We start from the raw sequence: 27,808 nt of genomic DNA on the forward strand, positions 1-27,808 counted from the left end.
TTTTCTTAATTTATCACCATTTACTCTAGTATTATACCCTGTGTTTTGCATCTTTAAGTGAAAATCAGGTATTTTTCTGTATTTAATTTACTGATCATGAAGATGTTCATTGAAGCTCAAACTAAAGTTGAGGGTTATAATGTTAGAAACACAGAAAAGTGAAGAAAATGTGACTTTTTCAGTAAAATACATCATTAACTGAACACAAACCCAGTGTCTCCATCCACTGTCACTGATCCAACTCCATGGGTTTTACACTAATTATTTACATGTATTGATAGGATTAGTGGATCAACAGCTTTTAAATATTTTAGATCAGTCGATGCTTTTGGTCGGTGATGGATGTTTGGGTCTTAATGGGTTAATCCAATCAATGGGGGAATTGAAGGCTCAAAACCCTCTTAGATCAAAACTGTCAAGCTACTCATATCACCTAATACACTTATAATGGAGGCCAAATTGCTGAACAGGACAGGTTACAAAAAAAAAAAGTAAAATGCCATAACACGTTGTGTGAGTAATGGCTCAATAATCTCATCTGTAATGTTAAACTGATGTATGAGCTTAGTGGATGTACTACAGCAGCTCGCCAAAAACAGAGAAAACTGAAGAAAAAGTGACTTTTCAGTAAAATATATTATTAACTAAACATAAACCAAGTGTCTCCATCCACTGTCATTGATCAAACTCCATGGGTTTTACTGGTGAATCAATGTTGTAGAAGATGACGGTGTTTCCACGTTCACTACAGAGCCTCTAAACGTCCAAATGGGTCATATGTGATATGACCCATTGACATATCAGACAAACTGCATTTTACACTAATTATTTACATGTATTGATAGGATTAGTGGATCAAATGTTTATATCAGTAGATGGTTTTGGTCGACAGTGGATGTTTGGGTCTATATGGGTTAAACCAGGGTAGTCAAACATGCGGCCCGGGGGCCAAATGCGGCCCACCAAAGGGTCCAGTTTAGCCCCTGGGATGTTTTTGCCAGGTGCAAAAATTCCACAGTCTTGAATTGAATTAAGCAAAAAAAAAAAAAAATAGCTTGAATGAAGGAAAAAATCTTGAATTAAGTCCAAAAAAAAAAAATCAATTTAGTAAAAAAAAAAAAAATCTTCAATTAAGCCTAAAAAAATCTTCAATTAAGCCAAAAAAAATCTCAAATTTAGCAAAAAAAAAATCTTGAATGAAGCCAAAAAAAATCTTGAATTAAGTTAAAAAAAAAAAAATCTTGAATTAAGCCAAAAAAAATCTTCAAGTTAAAAAAAAAATCTTGAATTAAGCAAAAAAAAAATCTAGAATTAACAATTAAATTTATTTTTCTTTGTTTTAGTGCAAAAAATAACATTGAATTATGAAAATATTTACATTTACAAACTATTCCGTAACACTAAAATGTGAATAACCTAAACAAATATGAACAACCTGAAATGTCTAAAGAAAATTCAGCACAATTTGAACAATTTTTCTGCCTGTTCCTCAGTGTTTAGTGTCTTTGTAGATCTGATCCATAATGCACATGGACAAATGATAAGTTGAGGAATAATACTGTTAAAATTGCACTAAATTTTCTCACGTTTTTTAATTTCAATTTCAGTTTTTTCAGGTTTTTTTTTTTTATTTTTGGATAGTTTATAAAAGTAAGTATTTCATAATTTAATGTTTTTTTTTTTACACTAAAACAAAGACAAAAAATTGGAGTTGTTGTTATTTATATGTTATTATGTTATTATTTTTCTGGTCCGGCCCACTTCAGATCAAATTTAGCTGAATATGGCCTTTGACACCCCTGGTTTAAACTAAAGTAAGCCTGTTAAGTAGAGATATTGTATAGACGACAGAAAATGGAAGGAGAAAGGTGAACCATGAAAACTACTAAACTAAGGTTCAGGGTTTAATATTCGGCCAAATACTAATGTCGCTCATCTGGTCTTCTTTAACAGGTACCACACAACTAAACTCAGTTTGACTGTTCTGTTGAGGAGATCTTAATTCTAGTCACAAATTTAAACACAGTAGGTGACAATAATGCTCCTTAATGGTGAATGCCACTGGGGCTGATGCAGTAAATAAATGTCCCTGCAGTGATCTTAAATATGCAATACAGTACATTATATACTATAACAGCTCACCTTACTGTAATTTTTCCCAATGTAGTTTCATAATAACCTGAAACTATTTTTATATTTCCCACAGGCTTTGTGTTGTGCACTGTTCCTTAAACAAAGTAACTGTATAAAGTCAAAGTTGCTGCAGAGTCAAACTTAGGCAGCAGGTCTAAACTTCCTTAACCCTTTAACCCCTGACGTGTCTGCGGTGAGCGTTCTGAACGTATGATTTATTTTAAATATTCGTAACAATTCAACCGTTTGCTCAATAGTTCAAATTTCAAAATGTGCTGATAGAATAGACCTTGTTCTTTTCATAGACATCTGAGCACGCTCAGTGCACCCCACGCTGCACAGATCAGTGAGTGAAACTGACTCACTATAAAAATAGACAGTTTGGGCTTTTTTTTTTTTTTTTTTTTTTTTTTTATACACTGTTTTCCTTGTGGGTTTTTTGGTTTTTGCTATTTGCAGTGTTGTGGTGATCTTCCTTTGTTTTGTTTTGTTTTTTTTGTTTTTTTTTTTACTGTGTTTTTACCGAGTTTGACCATGTAACTGCTATTTGGAGTTCAACCAGGTGTCAAAAAGCAGCTGGACTGACTTAGAAAAAAAGATCCCAAAAACAAAAACTACTGGGATAAAATTCAAATACTTGTTTTTGTTCAGTGTGTTCCAGTTCACAGTTCATGTTCAACATCCTATATCTCTTATTGATATACATTCTGAGTGCCTTATTTAGTGAAAAGCTGTAAAACTTCATTTCCTCTCTGTCTTTTTCTGTTATTCCACCCTGTTTTGACCCTAAAACACACAGTAAAGCAAAACCACTGAAGAAAATGAACACAAGCCCATACTCACAGCAGCTTTTATCCCACTGAAACAGACTCAGATGCACAGCAGCACGTTTCACTGAAATAATGTCTCAGGGGTTAAAGGGTTAAACAAAAAATGCTTTTAAACGCCAATGTTGAGTTTTGTTTTGTGTTGCTTTGGCAAAAATAATACAGTCTTAATGCGTGTCAGACATCAGAAGACGAGCCAGTTCACAGACTTGTCTAAAGTCATCATTTTGTCAATCAGTACTTGTTCAGAAGTAAAGCAGCACATTTCACAAACTCTACAGGTTACGCTGCAGACTAGTCAAACATTTAGTGTAGACATACACTGAGCAATTACTGTAAACAGACTTAAAGATACTCGGCTGGCAGCTTTAATGGTGAGAGCTCAAAATAACACAGCGCACTGGTGCTTGGCACATTTAATACTAGTCAAATATCAGAACGGAGCCTTTAATCATTTTACAATGAGATCAGATCAAAATCAAACTAACAGTTCTGTGGGACACACTGGTTGAGTCGCCTCATGACAAACAGGATCAATGTGATGTTGGTGTTGTGGTTCATTTCCATCCTCTATGGCTGGCTTGTTAATAGCATGGTATTACAATTTTGCTGTCACCGTGGCAGCCCTACATCCATTAAAAAAAAAAGAAACAAAAAGGAAGCCTGTTCTGATGTACTGTAGAGACAACACATTCAACTCAGTGGAGGAAACTTGCTCCCTCAGTAGATATAAGCATTTGATTCTAACATAACAAGCTCATGTCACCTGATTTGCATGATTATGCACTAATAAAAACATTTTTTTTCTATATCTGCAACCTAAATCTTATATACTAGACTTTTATGTATAGAAATAATGTACTGAGCCGTAAATCAGCAGTAAATAAGACTTCCATTCACCTCCATTATGCTGAGGATTTCATTAAATCTTGGATCTAAAAGGTGAAATGATTTCAAATGAAATTAATCGAGTGAACTGGCTCATAATGAAGCGTAACTAACGATGACTGCACATTTTTATACTTACGTGCAAAACTGGCCTGTGGCCTGGTGGAGCTGTCCCCGTCTTCATTTGCCACTAAAGAGAAAAAATATGGAGGTGAGAATCATCACTGCAACAGAAAAACTGTAACTCCTCTGACAGATCAGATAATGAGAAGGGCTCATACATTATATTCACGGTCTTGTAGATATTAATATTTAACCCTGTAAAGCCTGAACCATTAAATCATTGACAGGAAAATCCAGTTCTTTGAAACTGGAGCCTTTACTGGTCCTTCTGAACAACCAAAAAAGTATTTTCAAATACCAATTTCCATGTATGAGTTTCAATTTTGTATCATATTTGATACATCGGATCTCAATGCTCAAATATTATTATTTTTGAACAAACACATAATATAACACAAACATGTCTAACAAATTGGTAATTTCTTTTCAAAATTACCAAAGTTCTACCTCCTTCCTCATTAATGATGATCTTGTAGTGTCTCTGCAAAGGTCTTTGGTGAAAAAATTCCTCCCCCTGGTGGATTATCCATATATTGCATGTATCTAATTGTATACTTCAGGTTTTTCAAGAAAAAAAATATCACACTGATCATGTAGAGCAGGGGTGTCAAATTCATTTTAGTTCGGGGCCACATTCAGCCCAATTTCATCTTAAGTGGGCCAGACCAGTAAAATAATAACAGAGGAAGAAGAAAAAATTATATTATGATCAGGTTTACATCTACACAGTTTCCTTAAAAATCTGAATAACATGAGCAACTTGAATTGTCTTAAGCAAAATACATACAATTTTATCAATATTCTCCCTCGGTTTATCAGTTTATCACTTACACATGTGCATTACAATCACCCAAAACATTTAGTAACAGGTAGAATGTTGGTAAAATTGCATTTACTTTTCTTAAGACATTTCCATTTGTTCATATTTGTTCAGGTTATTCATGTTTTTTGTAAATGTATAGAGTGGTAATGTAAATATTTTCATGTAATTTTACTTTTTTACACCAAAAAAAAAAAAAAAGAAAATGTGAGGTTGTCATTATTTATAGGTTATTATGGTAATATTTTACTGGTTCTGACCCACTTGAAATCTAATTGGACTGTATGTGTCTGTTTGTGGAACCTGAATTAAAATGATTTTGACACCATCGATTGTTAATATCTTCAGTGTAATTTTTGCATTTCACAAATTCATCTCGCGGGCTGGATTTGGCCCCCAGGCCACATGTCTGACACCTGTGATGTAGAGGGCTTCAAAACTCATGTATCAAATATGACACATTTGGCTTTATAGAGTTAAAAGATATTGCATTTTTTTGTCACATTTCATTTACAGGTGTAAGTACATGTAGCATGAGAATACGCTTTTAGTTTTGACAATTTCAGGCATCATCAAATATACACGTACTACATACTACAGGCTTCTTTGTGTTTGTATATGTTTATAAATGTGTTTGTATGTTTATATGTAAATTCATTGTAGTTGCAGTCATTTTTATAAGATAACAAGAATGGTGCATTTCTCGTACAAATAATGCAACTCTATTACAGTCAGAGTCATGAGGCACCATTAAGTTCCGGAATAGCTTTGAAGTGTTTTAAATTATGATGAAAGTACTGTAATTATCGCTGTCACCACTGGGAATACTTGAATATGGGCTCACTAAACACTGGAGTTTACAGAAGATGGTGAAATAAATCCACATGAAGCCAACAGCACAGAAAATGGACTGATGACAGACCTGAGAGGCATCCTGTCTAAAAGCACAACACAATACAAGTATGAAATTATAGCTGTTGGATCTGTGAATGAACAGCTTGAACAACTTGTTGAACCCTGAATTGGCTGAATTTCAGCATAAGAAAATCGTGATGAATTCAGCTGTCATCTGAGGCGCATGAGGAGACCAAAATTACTAACGCTGTCATTGTAATACACTGCAATGGCTGAGTGAGAATAAAGACCACAGAGATTCACAGATTAATTACTCTGTCAAGTCTTTTATAATAACACAAGCGCATTGTTTTCATTGCCAAAGTACATCTTTTTCCGATACCTCCAGAGGGATTTGTGTTGCACGTCACACTTAACCAAATGCCGCTGAAGCCTATTTATGAGCAGATAAAAAGCGAGTTGATCTTGACTGAACAGCCTTTTTAGGCAAATACAGTCGCTAATGCCTGATGGATGCTCAGTCCAGGTTATCGCCATCAAAACTCTACAGCAGGGGTGTCAAACTCATTTTCTTTCAGGGGCCACATTCACCCCAATATGATCTCCAGTGGGCCGGACCAGTAAAATAATAACATAATAACCTAGAAATAATGACAACTCCAAATTTTGTCTTTGTTTTAGTGCAAAAAAACCCCAAAACATTAAATTATGAAAATACTTACTTTTACAAACTATCCAAAAAAAAAAAAAAAAAGATGTGAATAGCCTGAAAAAAATGAAATTTCTTTAGAAAAATAAGTGTAATTTTAGCCAGTGAAAAAAGTAAAATTACATTATGGTAATGTTTACATCTACAACGTTTCCTTAAAAATCTGAATAACATGAGCAACTTGAAATGTCTTAAGAAAAACGAGTGCAATTTTAACAATATTCTGCCTCAGTTTATCAGTTTATCATTTACACATGTGCATTACAACTTACATTACAATTACAAATACACAAAACATTTAGAAACAGGCAGAATATTGATAAAATTGCATGTACTTTTCTCAAGACATTTCACGTTGTTCATATTTCTTCAGGCTATTCACATTTTTTGTAAAAGGATTATTTGTTAATGTAAACATTTTCATGTAATTTTGCTTTTTTACACTAAAACAAAGATAAAATCTGCAGTTGTTATTATTTATAGGTTATTATAACAGTATTTTTCTGGTCTGACCCAACTGAGATCTAATTGGTTTATATGTGTACGTATGGAATCTGAAATAAAATGATTTTTACACGATTGATTAATACCTTCAGTGTCATTTTTGTATTTCACTAATTCATCCCGCGGGCTGGATTGGACCCTTCGGCGGGCCGGATTTGGCCTCCGGGCTGCATGTTTGACACCCCTGCTCTACAGCGTTTGACATTTCATCATCAGTAGAATTCAAACATCCTGACACATTACTAGAATTTAACAGTTTAGGTATTGACTGTCTCTGCTGTAGACATTAGCAGAACATGGTTTTCACAGAGATTAAAATATCTTCCCTGTTACCTAGTGATGATGTTGTCCTTTCACACATCTGCGATACCTGACCTCTGCTTAATGCACTTTCATGCTTTGAACAGGCCTAACACTAATGGCTTTATCACACAGATGAAGATCAAATATTTATTGTAAAAGGCATTTTTTTTTGTTTCTTATTTGGATCGGATTTCAGTCACTGGCTTCGAGAGGTTTTATCTATGATTCCAGAATGACTTTATATTACTTTATCAGTCCACTGCAATATTTTATCATGTACTGTTGTGCTGCATTATGTATTAATGGTGCAATATGTAATAATGTAAAAAAAAAAATTCACCTCATTATGTAATAGCACCATATTTTGAAATAAAATTCTTGAACACATTTTATAATAACTTATTACCTATTGTAACAGTTATATCAAAATGCAGGTGTGGCACGTTTTTTAAGAAAATGTAATAATTTGGTGCAGTATGTAATAAACCATCGAAAAACCATTGAAATTGATGCCTTAATTGGAAAAAACCAACACACCAGCAGAACATTATTAAGCATTCCAGCTTAATTAGAATTCCTTTTAAGAAACACATTTTGTAATAAACTTTGCCACATTTTGTCAGTAATACTTAATTATTAGTGCAGCTTTTGTCTCTAGCTTGCAAACACATTCTCCATTATAATGAATACACTTTCATTTGATTTACGTTTGACCAATGAAACATCCTTCTAGTTTTTTAAAATGAATTCTAATTAAGCTTGAATGCTTAATGTTGTTCTGCTGGTGTGATGGTTTTACCAATGAAGGCATCAATTTCAATGTTTTTTTCAATGGTTTAATACATAATGCACCAAATTATTAAATTTTCTTAAAGTAAGTGCTACACCTGCATTTTCTAATAACTGTTGCAATATGTAATGTGTTACTACAAAATGCGGCAAAGTTTATTACAAAGTGCGTTCAAGATTTTATTACAAAATACAGCGTAATTACTAGGGATGCACCGATACCGATACAAGTATCGGCATCAGCTCCAATACTCAGTGTGTGTACTCGTATTCGTACTCGTAAAAGTAATCCGATACAAATGCACCGATACCACTTAAGGCCGTGTGACATTCACAGTTCAGTGCAGCAGGTACGAGGAGGAGGAATAATGTGTGGGGAGTGTGAAGAGTGTGGCGATTTAATGAAATAAATGACGGTGATAAAAGTAATGCTGACTGCAAGTAACGTTTAAGACACAGACAGATACAGACGCAGCGTTCTGTCTGTCCTCTGCAAACATTCCATCTGTTTTCCAGGTGCTGGCGGATGAGTACCCAGACTGAGAATACCAGCAGGAGTACGGAGTGGTGCAGACCGCCACCAGCGGAAGTGAAAACAAAACTTATCACTCATTTCTCTTTTCTCTTCCTGCTGAAGTTAAACTTTTAAACCTTACCAGAGAAAACGCTGCAACATTAGTATCACATTAGTGTTACCTCTGTCGTCTCCATGTTTGTTATTACTGACTTTCTTCTTCTTCTTCTCAAATAACTTTACTCTTCTTTGTGGTATTTGTCCAGTGTGGTTAATTCAGAGCAGCGCCCCCTGGTGGATTAATTGAGAAACGCTCATTCCAACACATTAAATGTCAGAAGCAGCACTTTGTTCCAGTCAGACTAATGACAACGACAATAAAGCACATTTACAAAAGGAACTAACAACTGGAATGGGATTATTAAGTACTCGTATCAGTACTCGGTATCGGCAAGTACTTAAATGTAAGTACTCGTACTCGTACTCGTACTCGGTCTGGAAAAAACTGGTATCGGTGCATCCCTAGTAATTACATAATGAGGTGAAAAAATATTACATTATTACATATTGTACTGGTATTACATAATGCGGTGCTACATGTACCAACTTTGATTATAAAACTGGGGATCAATAAACTCTATCTATCTATCTATCTATCTATCTATCTATCTATCTATCTATCTATCTATCTATCTATCTATCTATCTATCTATCTATCTATCTATCTACAGGGGTTGGACAAAATAATGGAAACACCGTAAAAAATCAACAAAATATAATTTAATATGGTGTAGGTCCGCCTTTTGCGGCAATTACAGCCTCAATTCTCCGAGGTATTCATTCATACAACTTGTGAATTGTTTCCAAAGGAATTTTAAGCCATTCTTCAGTTAGAATACCCTCCAACTCTTTTAGAGACGATGGCGGTGGAAATCGACGTCTTACTTGAATCTCTAAAACTGACCATAAATGCTCAATAATGTTGAGGTCTGAGGACTGTGCCGGCCATGCGAGATGCTCAACTTCATTAGAATGTTCCTCATGCCATTTTTTAACAATTCTAGCTGTATGGATTGGGGCATTATCATCTTGAGGTGAAGGTGTTTCCATTATTTTGTCCAACCCCTGTATCTATCTATCTATCTATCTATCTATCTATCTATCTATCTATCTATCTATCTATCTATCTATCTATCTATCTATCTATCTATTTATCTATCTATCTATCTATCTATCTATCTATCTATCTATCTATCTATCTATCTATCTATCTATCTATCTATCTATCTATCTATCTATCTATCTATCTATCTACCTACCTACCTACCTAACTTATCTATACATGAGAAAGTGTGTCAGGGTATTAAAATATCTAAATCCCTACAAAACAAAGGCCACATAAAAAAACACATCTTTCTTAAAATTTCTCATTTTCAGGGTGTAGTTGGATCTTGGAAGTTGATGTTTTTTCAGATACCGCGGGGGACTTTCAACAATAGCGCTGAGAAGAAGAATGATAATCCTCACACTGTGCAAATAAATACACACCCTTACTCCAGCAAGCCAGTCTAATATACGATTATATTATTCAGAATTGCAAAAACAATACAACTCCTGTATTCATGACAACGCATGTTCTTAAATACAGATGCATTTGGGTATTTTTTTGTACAGACTCAGGTCATTAGACATCAATAATAACTACAGTACAAACATTTTACCAGATGGTTAGTGGGCTCCTCTGTGCTGTAGCATAGAGTACAAGGATGCAAGACAACTGGCTAAACTGGTGTAAAACACTGGCTCAGTGACTGGAAGCAGGAGCAGGAGTCACTGGGGACTGTGGTGAAGAGATGGACTCTGAATAAGGTGAAGGACATCATGGACAAAGCGAATTATCCTCTTCACCTCATTCTAAACCAATCAATGGAGTGGCTGCAGAGGACGACTCGCCTCACTATGGTGCAGGACTGAATGCTACAGAAGATCCTCTGTCTCCACTGTCATCAGACTGTGCAACAGCTTATCTTACAGCATTCACTATGAGCTAAAGTAGTATTGAATTGTATGACGCTTTATTTTTCCATCTCTTACAGTTCATCTCTTGATTTTGTCTCAGAAAAGAAAAGAAAATATGAAAGAAAATCGAACAGAAAAAAAATAAGAAATAAAATATTCCATTATATTCATTCATTACAGTCATTTCCAAGTGTAAATGTCCAGACTAACCAGGTATACTCTTCTAGAAAATGAAAATGAACTTGTGAAAAAGGAAGTCTGAGTTAATGTGCAGGTAAAAACAGGCCAGGCCATAGTCTTCCATTCCAAAGCCTCATATTACATTGTACTGCAACTAATTACTATGACGCTTTCCTGTTCTGTGAAGTGTGAAGCAGAACACTTTATCAACACAGCTGAAATGGTCAGGCTTTGTCCACAACTCACAGATTTATTAGCCTATAATATGCCATATATTTGGGCAGAATGTTAATTAACTGTATGTCTTGCGACTTGGAGTTAGGACGTCTTTTTCTGGCAGCACCGTACTGCCCTTCCTGAAGACCTCTGACTTCTGACATCCAGCACGCCTCCAGAAAAATTTTAAGTAGCTTAATAATGCACTGCTGATAAACCTCTGAAGATCTGAAGGAGAACATCTGCAAGTCCAGGGTCCAGGGCAGGAGTGTCAAACATGCGGCCCAGGGGCCAAAACCGGCATGCCAAAGGGTCAAATCCAGCCCCTGGGATGAATTTGTGAAATGCAAAAATTACACTGAAGATATTTACAATCAAGGCTGTCCCACTCATTTATATTTAGTTCAGGTTCCACATTCAGACCTATATGATCTAAAGCAGGGGTGTTAAACTCATTTTGGTTCAGGGGCCATATTTAGCCCAATTTGATCTCAAGTGGGCCACACCAGTAAAATAATGACTTAATAACCCATAAATAATGACAAATCCAAGTTTTTCATTTGTTTTAATACAAAAACCCTCAATAAATTATGAAAATATTTACATTTTACACAAAAGATGTGAATAACCTGAAAAAACAGAAATTTCATTTGAAAAATTAGTGCAATTTTAACAATATTACGCCTCGACTTCTTATTTATACATGTACATTACACACAATGTTCCATAAACATTTGATAGCAGGCAGAATATTGTTCAAATTTTGGAGTTTGGAACTAACATTTGAACAATTTCTACAATATTCCATCTGTTATTATTAACACAACTCCAGATTACAGTGGATCCATAAATGCACCAAACATTTAATAACAGGCAGAATATTGTTCAAATTGCACGTTAGGTTGTTCATCTTTGTTTTTATTTATGTATTTATTTGCATTTTATTGTGAAAGAATAGTTTTGTAAATGTAAATGTTTTCACAGTGTAATGTTATTTTTTTCACTTAAAATTTTTCCACATAATTTTTCCCAAAGAAAATTTGTTGTTGTCATTATTTATGGGTTATTGTGTTGCTATTTTTACTGTAGATCACATTGGTCTGTATGTGGAACCTGAACCAAAAGGATTTGGACAACCTGGACTGTTCTGGTTAATTTTTTAACTTTCATCCCACAGGCCAGAATGGAACCTTTAGCGGGCCAGATTTGGCCCCCGGGCCGCATGTTTGACATCTGTGATCTAAAGTAAAAGCCTCTACATTCGCTAAACCATCGTTACCTCACTAATTGCATTAAAGGGTGCGTTAAATTGTGGGCTTAAGTTGCGTTTGTTAGTTAACCCACAAACGAGTATATGTATATATACTCAATATATACAATACAATATAGTTAAGTTGTCTGACCCGGAAGTAGTCGTAACTAGGGAAAAAATAAATAAACGGAATCATGGCCGGACTGGAGGAATATTTTGCTATAATTAAGCTGCTGTTAATCTCGTTAATTCAGAAAAATAGAGCGGAATTTTTTTTTTTGAGTGAATGCAATACGCTGCCGTATCAAACAGCAGCTTAATTACAGCAAAATATTCCTCCAGTCCAGCCATGATTCCGTTTGTTTATTTTTTCCCTAGTTACGACTACTTCCGGGTCAGACAACTTAACTATATTGAAAATAGCAAAAATGGATTAAACGGTTGTTATCCGTTTTTCCCATTTTTTTATTTGAGCACAAAATTGGGAAATGTAAAAACGAACCGTTATCCGTTTTTCATTCTTGTTTTGAAAATGAAAAACAAAAAAAGAGTCTTCTTTTGTTTTTCCATTTTTGGTTTTAAATTGAAAAACGAATGAACGAATGATACATGGATTTTACTGTCCTATAATTTAGATTAGACTGTCTTTGTGTAAAACTTATTACATACATATTTACATTTGAAAGTACTCAGATATTATACCTGCACAAGGCACAAGGCCATTGGACTTTGAAAAAGTAGGTTAAGGTCACCTGTTTTCAATAGGCTTCTGCTCCATGCCAAGATGCAGCCACAGAATAGATTTGGTGCATATATCTTAATGCATTGTTCAGATAATGCAATTATGTCATTTAATGGACAGACAGATGGACGACAAAACGATTACAATACCTCTACGGCCAGAAAATGACCAAGGGATAAAAATAGAATAATTAAGTAACTGGCAAAGTAATAGCCATGTAATAGCATGGTACTAACAATTAACATGCTGTGTTATTTCTGTAACAACATAATTAATTCACGTGCACGTTCATATGAGGTAGAAAATGAAAGAAAGTGAGAATTAAATAGAAACATAGGTGAGAACTATGCAGCTCTGATGCATGGTTACCACACAGAAAGGACCTCAAGTCATCACGAAATATTGTATAGTGTTACCTTGGAACAAAAGGGAATATGAAGAACATAAGGGAAGGGGATTTAGACATATGAACATTTATGTGATTTTGAAGTTTAGGTGAAATTAGACTGTAAAATTAAACACATCAGCCTACATTTTTAAGTTATTATGTAATTAATCTAAGCATATTACCATATTTGGTCAAATGTTGTACATCAAATGGTCAAAATTATTAATGTCACTGTATTAATATAAGAAACATTTCCAAAGCAGCTCATCACTTATAGATATAGATATAGTGAATTGATCCACACTTTTCTACTGTGTTTTAGATCAGCACAGGAGCAGATAAGACTGACATTCATTCTACAGTCCTCTTCCTTTTCATTACAGGTTCAATATCTAGCGTATCATTTTTAATCTTGTGAGGAATTTGTTCCTGTGTAAAACGGAGCGGTAAATACTCCTGTTAGAGGACATGTGAAGAGGAGGATATGAATACAGTATATATAAACACCTCATTTATATAAACACAACTGATGTCAACAGACCTTCAATAACAAGAAGGTACAAAAAACACACACACATAATTAATTAAATAATGAGAAATGTTTTTAACATGTATGTCATGACAAAAGACGTTAGAAGAACAGCACATAGTCTCACCATGGAAACAGATGTCAAAGTCTATGCCATTCTGTCAACTAATGTCTAATTTTGTCCCTTGATGCTTTTTGCTTCATGTCAAGTGGGTGAGAAAGCGAACAAACTGACAGCTCTGTTATGATAATAAATAACCCGTCCTGGGTTTATTACAGCTTTATATATCATGTGAATAGCACAAACATGAACACATTATCACTGAATTAAAAAATGCGATTCGTGATCATTTTTTACAAATTCACTTTCAGAACAAGGAGTGGGCGTTAAACAAGTACCGTTAAAGCATGACTGTCACATTTTAATCAGAGGGATTTTCATGTGAGTTACATTTAATAACCTTGTGTACTTCTAGTATTATTTTTAGTGCCTTATACTTTTCACGTGCTGTTGTGACAGTGACAAACTGATTTGGAAAAAGTTGTTGTAGCACTACTGCCTTTGTGAGATTGATAAAATAAGGAATGAATTTGAGTATGCAAAAAAAGAGGCAACGATAGCTGGATGATGGATTTTTTATGATACCTCAGATGTGCTGCTTAGGACATCAACGCTAACAGTGAGTATTAGTTTACATAGTGACGCTGAACAGCTTTTTTATTCAATTATGACTTTATATCAGAGAGAAAAGAACATAAAGTAATTTTAATTTAGCAAGTTTAAAACCCTTAGGCCAAACATACTGTGAGGTTCTGTTAAAAGTTACTGCCCTATAATTTAGATTAGAATGTCTTTGTGTAAAACTTAGTACATTATATTTGAAAGTACTCAGATATTATAACTACACAAGGCCATTTGACCTTGAAAAAGTAGGTCAAAGTGATCTATTTTCCGATAGGCTTCTGCTCCATGCCAAGATGCATCCGCAGTATAAATTTGGTGCAGATATCTCAATGCATTCTTCAGATAATGCGATTATGTTGATGAATGGACAGACAGACGGACAGACAGAGGACAAAACGATTACAATACCCCTTCGGCCAGAAGTTGGCTGAGGGGTAAAAATAGCTAAATTTGCATCATCATTGTTCATATTATATGTATTCTGTGAGAAAAGAAGCAGTTTACCAAAAAAGGATTAGGGATTAGCAGTCTGTCAATTCACAAGAGCTATTTTAAACTACTTTAAAACTGCTTCTCATAATGCATTATTAGAAAAAGACCAGTTTTACCCAGCTATTAACAAAGACGTTTGTTGAAAATGAATATTGTTAGCCTCAGCATTATTGCCAAAGTCATACACTATATCACAGGTGACAAACAAATGGCCTGTGGGCCAAAAGAGTCCGATCCAGCTTGTGGGATGAATTTGTACAATGCAAAAATTACACATGAGGGTGTTAACAATCACTGATATCAAGATCATTTCATTTCAGGTTCCATATACAGCCCAATATGATCTATGGTGGATCAGATCAGTAAAATACTATCATACTAACCTATAAATAATGAAAATTCCAAATTCTTCTCTTAGTTTTAGCGTAAAAAAAAAAAAGTACAATTAGATGAAAACGTTTACATTTAGAAATTATTCTTTCACAAAAAAATGTGAAAAATCTGAACAAATCTGAACAACATGAAATGTCTTAAAAGAAGTATGTGTAATTTTAACAATATTCTGCCTGTTACTAAATGTTTTATGTATTTGTAGATCCACTGTGATCTGTAAGTTGTAATGAACATGTGTAAATGATAAACTGAGACATAATATTGTTAAAATGGTGCTTATTTTAATTCAAAAACTTCAGGTAGTTCATGGTTGTTAATGATATTCACAGTTTTTTAAAGGATAGTTAGTAGATGTAATTCTCATAATGTAATTTTACTATTTTCACTGTAATTATTTTACTGGTCGGGCCCAATCGAGATGAAATTGGGCTTGAACGTGACTCCTGAACTAACATGCATTTGACACCCTTGCACTATATAGACAAAAGTATGTGGACATGTTGAATTCAAGTTTCTTTTCTAACAGGGGTCTGGGACACAAAACAATAATGACAAATGCCATAATATAATGTTATATTCCAATAAATATCATATTGATTATTAATATTGATGTTTATATGTCAAATCAGCATGAACAGGACATCTTACAGCTGTAGCCTTGATGTGTTCCAATATTTTTGTCCATAAAGTTTACAAACATCAATATTTCCTGTTTAAGTTTAATGGGAGATTTTTCTTCCTAAGTAGATGGTTAGTTGTGGTAGAAAATTATTATTTACAGTCAGGGCACAAAAAACATTTTAGAAATTTTGAGGTAGAACATTGGAACTCGTAGTCATGAATAAAAAAAAAATCAATGAGTTAATGTTGAGAGAAATGAAGTAAAAACCATCTCTGAGGGATTTTGGAAGCAAAGATAACAATTTAAACAAAACTAACTAAAGCAATGCAATATTTATCACAATATAAAACTATATTATAATATTTGTCATTATTATTTTGTATCCCAGACCCCCTGAGAGAAAAGAAACACCTGATTTCAACGTGTCCCAATACTTTTGTCCATTTGTGTATGAGTTAGGTAATTATGCTTTGAGGCTAACGATATGTGGGTGAAGATCAATACGCACATGTAAAGAATTCTAATCAAACAAGAGAGCCTGTCATGGTATTGGTTAATATTGGTTTGAAGAACAGCAATAGCGGTTTCCATCATCACAAAGACACTAATGCCCTTTTAGCTCCCTGCAAGAAACTTAACTCATTCAATTATTACATATTAGTTCTGTATGAAAAGTAAATGTGATGAGAAAAAAGTGTATGCATAAAAACCAAAAGCCTTGACATTCCTACGTCTTACAGTCAGAGCAGCTGATGTTAAAATCTCTTTTCTGCACACGAGGTTTGTAACATCAACAGAAACATAAAAAAAACTAACAAGTCTAATATGACAAAACCCACAGCTGGAATCCAGAGAGCAGAGGCTGTCGGCTACAGGGGAAGCTCCGAGTTTAACAGAAGAGTGAAAACAAGGTGTCCAGCCAGGCAATGAGGTACCAGTGCTAGGAGTCACGCTTCAGAGGAGGTGATCAGCTAAACACTGTGCAGCCTGAAACCCGGGCCCAGTGAGCAATTGATTATGACACTTGTGGGTTACCATGACAACTGCCATGCTTGTGGATAGTATGGCTGTGATATAGACCACGTGGGATGCGGGCAGGTTTTTTAGAAATAACAGGATGTGTCCATGCAAGCAGAAAATCTAAAGTCTATTTTCTGCAGGATCATAAAATCTTTTAGCAGTGCTTTTAAGGTTTCTGGAAATTATTTAAAGGCTCTGCTCTTCCTGTTTTTATGTCCTCACAACTGAAACTTTCCCCTCCTCTTATCGGTGTATTCATATCATCCAAATAGGTAGAAGTGCTTTCTGACAACACAGCCTTACATAAACCAATAAAAGCAGCACTTAGTAGAGCACACTATTGGCCACTGGCCCTACACATGGTTGACTCTGTGTACAGTAAACTGTGATACCATTCACATCTTTGCACCTGAAACACTGACCACATCAGTACTGAGGACATTAAATTGAATTGTTTGGGTTTGGGAACGTATAAAAGGTCATTTTCAACTGGATAGCATAAAAAAGTACACCTGCTGTACAAGGCCACCGTCATAGGAAGACTTCATTTTGTGTAAAGCACTCAAAATATTGTATGTCTCTCACAGTAACAATGTCAAAGTAAATATCTGTATTCATCTACAGGGGTTGGACAAAATAATGGAAACACCTTAAAAAATCAACAAAATATAATTTAATATGGTGTAGGTCCGCCTTTTGCGGCAATTACAGCCTCAATTCTCAGAGGTATTGATTCATACAACTTGTGAATTGTTTCCAAAGGAATTTTAAGCCATTCTTCAGTTAGAATACCCTCCAACTCTTTTAGAGACGATGGCGGTGGAAATCGACGTCTTACTCGAATCTCTAAAACTGACCATAAATGCTCAATAATGTTGAGGTCTGGGGACTGTGCCGGCCATACGAGATGCTCAACTTCATTAGAATGTTCCTCATGCCATTCTTTAACAATTCTAGCTGTATGGATTGGGGCATTATCATCTTGAGGTGAAGGTGTTTCCATTATTTTGTCCAACCCCTGTATGCCAGCAGTGTCAAACTCATTTTAGTTCAAGGGCCAAATTCAGCCCAATTTGATCTCCAGTGGGCTGGACCAGTAAAATAACAACAGTGAAAACAGTAAAATTACATTATGATAATGTTTACATCTACAATGTTTCCTTAAAAATCTGAATAACATGAACAACCTGAAATGTCTTAAGAAAAACAAGTGCAATTTGAACAATATTCTGCCTCAGTTTATCAGTTTATCATTTACACATGTACATTACAACTTACATTACATCTACAAATACACAAAACATTTAATAACATGCAGAATATTGCTAAAATTGCATGTACTTCTTTTTTTTTTTTTTAATTATCTTTTAATTGGAAAGGCAAATGTCCTTTTACATATATTAATTACAGCCTTAATCATTAATAAAAATAAAAATATACATATGTATCTATGTATATGTAATAGGATGAATACAGAAAATGTCATTGCTTATATCCATATTGCCCTTCTAGAATTTTTCTTTATGGACCGTTAATTTCTGGTGAAACATTCATACAACAATTGTACATGTGTGCATGTACTTCTTTTAAGACATTTTAGGTTATTCACATTTTTTGTAAGATAGTTTGTTAATATAAACATGTTCATGTAATTTTACTTTTTTTTTTTTTTTTACACTAAAACAAAGCTAAAATCTGCAGTTTTCATTATTTATAGGTTATTATGATAATATTTTACTGGTCTGACCCAATTGAGATTAACTGTTCTGCATGTGGAACCTGAATTAAAATGATTTTTTACACCATTGATTGTTAATATCTTCGGTGTAATTCATCCTACGGGCCGGATTGGACCCTTTGGCGGGTCAGATTTGGCCCCCGGGACTTATGTTTGACACCTGTGATCTATGCCATTAACACCCACATCCTAAAGTTAATGTGATAAACCTGTCATCCGTCAGACAGGGAACAACATTAGTTCTTCATGTGTTCTCTATGTGTTCTGCTCTATAGCTGATAAATACTCCATTACGTCCGTCACTTCATTATTATAATACTCAGTGTGTACTTTATGTGGTTAGGGGTCTCCGAATCAAAACAATAACAAAAGAAGTAGTTTGACGGTGTGAAGTAGCATACTGTTTTCACCAACAACCACAGAGGCAAATGCATCAGATGGTAAACACAAATGATTAGTAATTATTTAATTATTCCATTATTTATCACAACTGGGAGTGCACATGTCATTCTGCTGAAGACGCTACAGAAGAAAGCAGTGTTTGGCTCTGACAAAACTCACACTGAAACTGATTTTGATCTTCATTTAAGACATGGGTATCAAACTCATTTCGGTTCAGTTCCATATTTAGCCCAATTTGATCTCAAGCGGGCCACACCAGTAAAATAGTGACTTAATAGTCAATAAATAATGACAAATCCAAGTGGTTTTTTTTGTTTTAGTACAAAAAAATCCCTATTAAATAATGAAAATATTTACATTTTACAAAACAGATGTGAATAACCTGAAAAAACAGAAATTTCATTTGAAAAATTAGTGCAATTTTAACAATATTATGCCTCAACTTATTATTTATACATGTACATTTACACACAGTGTTCCATAAACATTTGGTAACAGGCAGAATATTGTTAAAATTTTGGAGTTTGGAACTAACATTTGAACAATTTCTACAATATTACATCTCTTATTATTAACACAACTCCAGATCACAGTGGATCCATAAATGCACCAAACATTTAGTAACAGGCAGAATATTGTTAAAATTGCACATTTTGGGTTGTTCATCTTTGTTTTTATTTATGTATTTATTTGCATTTTATTGTGAAAGAATAGTTTTGCAAATGTAAATATTTTCACAGTGTAATCTTATTTTTTTCACTTAAATTTTTTCCACATAATTTTTCACAAAGAAAATTTGTCGTTGTCATTATTTATGGGTTACTGTGTTGTTATTTTTACTGGAGATCACATCGCTCTGTATGTGGAACCTGAACCAAAAGGATTTGGACAACCTGGACTGTTCAGGTTCATTTTTGCACTTTCATCCTGCAGGGCCGGAATGGAACATTTGGTGGGCCGGATTTGGCCCCCGGGCCGCATTTTTGACATCTGTGATTTAAGACATTCCTGCCTTTCTCTAATATTTACTAACATAATATAATTCCATCCAGATGAAAAAGCCATAAATAACAGTAGAAATTTAGTGACCATATTAGTGACCAAATGAAACAGATATTTTAGATGATATATTTGATATAATGTAAGCCAAAAAAAAACTATGGAACATAAGGAGATATCCAAATATTTTAATGGAAAAGTGTTACATATGACACCTTTAATGCTCTAGCTAATAAATTAAAAGTTCATATGTGGCTCCATACAGCTACAAAGTTGAGTTAAAGTCTCCATTACTTTGCCTGCACAAGCCACCTTTACACTACAAGTATTGATTTGATCCACTGTTACCATATTGATCGCTGCAGATGACTGCAACTCCATACCCTGATAGTCCTGGTGCATTCTAAATAAAGGCATCTTTGAGGGATTATGAAACTCAAATCATCTACAGAGGAAAAGCTGCTTTTGTATCTCTGTGCATTCAGACGTACATCATGGATGTGGATGAACTTCTCAGGTGTTTACTATCAGTTGTATCCAAACCCATGTGACAACACTGACTGGGGTGTGGCAAGAAGGGAAGTTCCAACTCTCTTATGTTGTTTACTGAACTTCCCCTTTAAAATCTACGTCCTAAAGCAAAAATGTAGAGATTATTAGTAGGCTACCACACATAACAGCAGTTGGGAGACATGTTTTTCAAAATAAAAGCCTCAACTTCTTCAATAAAAGATTTTCTGGCTGAACAACTCATTTCCACAGCTCCATAAGTATCTGTTCACACAAGGCATTATCACTGCTGTGCACATAGCAAAGCTGTCAAAACCACTGCTGATTAACTAGACTGGAGTTTCAGAACTCCGATTCCTCTTCACTCCCCAGCACGGAACACATTCAACTGTATTTTCAACATTCTTTAACACCTTGATTCTTGCCTTCCTGCTATTAGGATTTTCACAAGCGCTGAAAGAAACAAGTAAAAAAAAAAAAAAAAGAAAAAGAGCACAAGTAGCACATAAGTTCATCAACACTCTGGTTGTCAAGACAATAGAATGAATTCCTAGTGACGTCAGCAGCACACAGCTTTGGTCTGAAGCCCCCTTGTTTCCATGGTGTAGTTGCTTTACAGAGGCGAGCATCAACTTCGGCAGAATGTACTAATGTGTGGACTTGTGCAGAGAGGCTGAAATGTGATGTGTTTAACGATGCCCACCGATGCTTTGTCGCTCAGTTTCTCACTCCCTCTCACATGCACACATGTATTGTAGCGCTGTCACACACACTTATGCTCACATGCACACAGACTTAGCCTTTACTCCTGCCATATTCTTACCTATCGTGATGTTAAAGCCATCGATGCTGAAGGTGGCACTCCGACCCTTCCTAAACCGATGCTTCCTGGAGTTTGCTTCCATCGCTTAGGCACCCTCCGGTCACCCCTCGTGCCTTTTAATCTGTGTTTAATTGCTCTTACCAGTTGCCGTGTCTTGTTTCGTGTTGGTAACTCTCCTCAAGGAGACTGAAAAAAAAAAAAAATGTAGTCCTCCGACTCCGGTTCAGTGCTGGAGGAAAACTATCACAGACTCTACTTATCGTTACAGGGACAGAGCTGGAGAATTTCACTCAAGTCCTTTTCCACCCCCTTGCCTTTGTGGTACATTATCTTTTCTGTCCCTCTTTCTGTTTCTCACACCTCAACAAGCTCATTTCAAGGAGCTTATGGCTCTTGATTTGTTTTTCTTCTCTCTTCTATCTCCCTCCACCCCTCCCTCTCTGCTCTCTCTCCTCATCTCTCTCCCCAAGAGGTACAGTAGGTGTGTGTGGTGGGTGGCTGTGGTGGGTGGCTGTGGTGGTGGTGGTGGTTGGGAGGAGAGGACATCTCTAGAGGTCTTTAAAAGAACGTGACTCCTCCTACTGTTAGAATTTAAAACAAAGGGACTGAGGCTGAGTTGGTATAACACAGGTCTATTGTACTCTATTCTAGTTCTGTTCAAATATACAAAAATGAACTCTGAAATCGGTGTTGTGTCATGCAAGCATCGGTACTCAAACACCGTGACGTATAAAAAGGTGGAAGGCAAGATAAGGGTGATTATGTCTATTGAGCCAAAAGTAGTCATTAAATCAATGCCGCTGCTTTTATTTCACAGGTTATTTACCCAGGCACAAAACATGAAGCCCAGCCCCAGAATACAGACTGTTCTCAGGTAAGAAAAAGTGCACAAACTGCTGCAAATTTGCTTCCTTTTTCGCTTTTCTTTCCTTTCATACATCTGTGGATCAATTCACATCGGAGCAAGGACACAGATTCTATCATTATTGAAAGCGCCGTCTAGAAAGTGGTGTTGGTTCTTATTCTTACTCCATTTCCTTTTATCAGTGCACATCTCTTAATCTGTACACACACTCGCACACACCTGCACACATGAGATCAACAAAGGATAAAAAGCTCCCCTTATTAGCACCATCTGACATTTAACGATGGAATTCTTCCATGCTTCCTATTCCCCACTGATTAGCGTCTGTGAGTGCTCTTTATGAAGACTCCTGCCTTGTTCTCACACCTTTTTTCACATTCAATAGACATGCTTATAACAGCAGGATTACCTTCTTTTAATTGTCATTTCATACTTAATTTGGATAATAATCCATTTGTGGATTTTTCTCTGCAGTTTAGCTCTCTGTTTATTTGCTTAATCTCCTACAGTATGGCACAAATGTAAGCCAAATGCATCTCTTTGCCATCATGCACTTGGCTCATTATTACTAATGTGTACATCTTCTGTGTTTGTTCTAGCATGTCTCTCTTTCACATTCTCTTCGCTCTCCACACTTCAATGACACACACAATTAGTTCTGTAATTTACCTCTGTGACATGTAACAAAGTCCAATCGATGCGACAGCCAACACCTGATTCAGATGCATTTACACAATCCTATAATACTATCTCATCGATACTCTGTTTTATTAAGTTACTCCACTCTTTGTCTATGCTTTACCCTGATATGTACCCATACTTATGTGTGATCATGTTAAGTTTTTGCAGTAGTTCAGTAGTTTTTACACAATCATTCTAATTGACTGACAGACACAAAAACTATACATGAAAAACTATGAGTTCGATCCATTCTAGTGTAGGAGCGTAAACCACTTTGATTTATGCAAACTGATGGAACCAACATTTGTCAGTATGGCAGAAATTAAAAAATGGCAACATGATGAACCTAATAAACTGACTAATGGAGCCGCTTGTGTCTAAGAAGCCTCATGCAATTTACTGCTGAATCTTCAGCACAATAAAGTTTGTGCATAAAGCAAATCAATTTGAGAGTTCACGACACAAGGAGCCATATGAGTCTTACATCCCATCCACACTTATGTGGATATTTGGGAAATTAACATTTTCCTCTGTGTTTGGGCCTCTTGTCGTCATATTAACCATTTTAGGTAACAAAAACAAAGATTTTTTTTTAAAAGATCTTACGAATTGAACGTTTTTTTTGTTTTGTTTTTTTTTTATTCCAGTTTGTGTGGACCAGGGACATGAAGACATTAGAAAACAAACATGACTCTTCACCCTACTCATTTCCTGTTTTAGTGTCATAAGGTTTCTCACTGTCCCACCCCTTTAGGAGACAAGAGAACCCTTTTTTCACAATCCATATCTCTCCTGAACATTTTGACCTTAAAATTCTATTTTCAGACAACTATCGGAGAAAATGGTCTGGGATGGACAAGTGACAACTGTGATAAAAACATTTTTGTTACAGAATGAAAAAAACTGATATTAATATTGTCATATTATTTAGACCTTTTCCATCCACATACTGTACTCCATCCTCCTAATCACACCCACTTAGAATACAGGAAGCCAACGGTGACATATCATTAGACAGCTTTTTCCTATGATGGACGTTGGTCATGGAATAATTTGCAAAACTCACTTCAGCTTCAGCATTTCATTACCTTGGGTAAATTCAAATCTGTTCTGTCAAACTGTCTAACAAAAGTGTGTAACTGCTATTCTTAAACTGGTTTTTAGCTTTTATGTTTTTAGCCATTTTATGCTGTCTTAATTTGATGTAGTTTTATACTCTGTTAGTTCATTTGTATTATACTGATGTGCCACTTGGTAAGGTCTCCCTCGAAAAAAAGATTTCGTCTCAAGGGACTTCCTGGTTAAATAAAGGTTAAATAAATAAATAAAAAATTAGCTATACACCCACTGCATCATCTTTGTAAATACAGGATCCTTGGTAACACTCAAACACTGAGCATCTGCAGTGCGTCGCAGAGAGCAGAGGTATTTTGCAAAACAAAGGTCATGTGGGCAGAATTCTTTTAAAAACAGAGGGGAAAAATACAAATTTAGAAAGCTGTCCAAATAGATGTGCACAGGGCATTAGTCTCAAAGATAATGGCACCAAATAATTTAAAAAACAGCATTGTTTCAGACTAGACAAAGACAGAAGAAGCCAAAAACTTAGACACGCCAACATGCTTCACATCCATCTTCTTCTTCCATTATTATTATTCATTCATCTTCTGAACCCACTTTATCCTCACTAGGGTCGCTGGAGCCTATCCCAGCTATCAGTGGGTGAAGGCGGGTACACCCTGGACAAGTTACCAGTTCATCGCAGAGCCGACATATAGAGACAAAAAACCAATCACTCTCATGCTGCATTCTAAGCAACCCCTAACCCGTGTTTTTCCAATTTTCTACCAGTGAAAATGCACTGGAATGGCAGTCAAACCTGTGACTTCCCACCCGTGAACTCGTACTAGATTGATATGTTCCCATTTCTGCACTCTGACATCATATAGCCCATGAAACAACAATGGCGGCCCCCATGGATGTGGTGTTTATGCAACCTGTTTATTAAAACAAGGTATTACTCTAACGTTATCTATCCGCAAATGCTATGCATAACATCAGCAGCTACTCTAGCATTAGCTAGTTTTCACTCCATTGAGTGCAAGAATAAACCAATACCAAATGCGTATCCAAATAACATAACATAAAAGGCATAATAGCCAGAGTACCCGGAGAGAACCCACGCAAACACAGGGAGAACATACAAACTCCACACAGAAAGGTCCCTGGTTGGAATCAAACCCAGGACCTTCTTGCTGTGAAGCGACAGTGTTATCCACTGCACCACCATATCGCTTTATTATTATTATTATTAGTAGTAGTAGTAGTAGTATTAATAATAATAATAATAATAATAATAATTATTATTATTATTATTATTATTATTATTATTATTATTATTATTATTATTATTATTATTGGGTGTTTAATGGCCACTGGCAAACCAGTTTAAATGTGGATTACTGCCACCAAGTGGACGGGAGTCACTGCACTTTCATTTAAGGCTCTGGTAATTATTATTTTCCACTCAGGAGCGTCTACCCAAATCTACAAACACACAACTTCCTTGGCAGTAGAACAAATGCGACAGAGGTGAGGAAATCTCACAGCATTTAATAAAAAAATGCTCAAACATAAATAAACTCAGGGTCAGTACAGTAGTTGTGAGTTAGTTAATCACAGTCCCCAATCTGTCAAACAAAGACATTTTCAAATAAGGACATACATTACTATAGACAGAAATTAATGTGTTAATATATCTCAGAAAAAGAGATCAGTCACAATCAGGAGATCTATCCAATTATAACACGGCTAATTTGAGTCACTCACTGATGTTCCAGAGGACACATTATACACTTGTTAGATAATTACACTCCATCTCATTTGGTTTGTGAGGTACAGTAAGAGCTTTTTATGCACTCCTTCCCCTGTCACACTGCTCTCCCCAGCCAACAATTCATGTTGCATGTAGCAATTTGTGGGGATCCTAATTTTGCAACACTCTCTCTGTGCCTGTCTGTTTCAGGGTAGCTTTTATGTCACTGAGAGGATACAGTATGTGGGATTGTAATTTACTTTTTAAGCCTTTATCTGCTACATCTGCATGATAAGAGGTACGACAGTGTCAGGATGAATCCACTGCCCTCCCAAAAACACACTTAATTACAGAAAACATTAGTAACAGAATTATATTTGCAAACATTAAGTGTATGTATTCATGCAGGCATCTGCTGAAGTGTTTACATGGTGGTCAAAGTTTGCTGCAGCTCTTCAAAGCTTCCACATTTAATGCATTGAGGGCTATAGGTGCAGTAGAGGAGATTACATAACATACTTATCTCAAGGACTGCGCTTCTGCTTTTATTTTCATGATGTTTTAGAAGGCTGTGCTATGTCTTATGTCATCTTGTAAACTGCAGCAATATTCTAAGTTAACAGTTATTGGTCAGCTTCTTAGTAAATGCTTAGTTGATCAAGATTTGTAATGCCAGTCTAATTTTTAGAAAAATTAATAAAAGAAAAAATGTCTTGACTAACATTTATATGTACTTTAGGTGCCAGCTGACACAACTCTGATAAATAATTCAATGGCCATTTTAGTAACACTTTATGTAAAGGTTTACAATTCACCATCAACTAGTTGTTTATCATTCATTATTTAATTTGCAGGTGCTCTGAAACAATAGCTATACTATAATACATAGTATAAAAGTCTAAAAGTTCATATTAAAAGGTGTTTTCATGTTGCGGTACTTTCTACAAGTTTTTGTATTCCTTTTTCTACTAGTTAACGTTTAGGTTGAAAAATACACATAAAGAATTACCAGTAATAATGCCAAGATGAATATTCATTCATCATTTCATGGACATATATTTGCCATTGACTTGTCGTTACTAACATACGTACTGACACATAACATACATACTCTGCATGACCGTATTCTACAACTACAACTACAATTACATCAAATAACTAATAGTTTTTCTTCATCAGCCTCCTAATCACTGTGTACTTAAAGCAAGTAACAGGTGTTCAGAAGCAAAACCGAGTAAGTCTGTGACAAACTAACCAACTCAGTTGGTAAACAGATTTCACTGGACTGAAGGTGGAAGAGGTCAGAGAATTATCAGAGGCTTTACAGGGATTACATAAAAGAAATTTAGAGTTTATACTGCCTGTCTAGTGACTGATTCACTCAACCACAAAAATCCATCTGAACTGAAATGTAGGATATAATGTGAGTGCAAAGAGCACAGTTTAAGCCAACACATGTTTTTTACTTTCTGTCCATAGAGCTCACACTGAATGTTTTTTCGGAAAAGGCAAAACACACATTGGCTAACCCTTAATCCACTGCACAAAAAAATAAACTGTATTTCTACACGAAGCTCTGTGCCCACTGAAATTATCAACAAATTCCAATGTGCACAACAAGGTCGGTGCTTTTGCTCTGTTCTGCCCTTAACCGCACATTAGGAACCAGCAGCTCATTCTCCCTTATCATTATCTGACTGTAGCTCTATGTGGATTACAAATGATAGAGAAAACAGTGAATACAGACAATAGGCCCTGATCAAATGTAATATATTAAACGCAATATGTACAAAGTACATCAGCAATATATTAATATATCAAATGAATCTACATTAATTACTTACAATGCATGTAATTTCATTTCTTTCATTGCTTCACAGCTATTGTTAACACATTCAGTTGATCATATTATCCACTATGCGTTATAATTTGAAGAGGACTGGGAGTTGATGCAGAAAGACAAATGCTTAAT

At 35.4% G+C, this 27,808-nt stretch overlaps 1 protein-coding gene across 1 annotated transcript in view; it reads right to left on the reverse strand.

Annotated features, from left to right (window-relative positions):
* The window catches only part of pde1cb (phosphodiesterase 1C, calmodulin-dependent b), a 179,426-nt gene that overhangs the window by 139,090 nt on the left and 12,528 nt on the right, over window positions 1-27,808 (reverse strand). The window contains exon 2 of the mRNA XM_030160949.1: window positions 3,988-4,038. Within this exon, the coding sequence (XP_030016809.1) occupies window positions 3,988-4,038 (51 nt within the window). The remainder of the gene's footprint in view (window positions 1-3,987; window positions 4,039-27,808) is intronic.

Source organism: Sphaeramia orbicularis, chromosome 17 (assembly GCF_902148855.1).
Source record: "Sphaeramia orbicularis chromosome 17, fSphaOr1.1, whole genome shotgun sequence".
NCBI classification, from domain to species: domain Eukaryota; kingdom Metazoa; phylum Chordata; class Actinopteri; order Kurtiformes; family Apogonidae; genus Sphaeramia; species Sphaeramia orbicularis.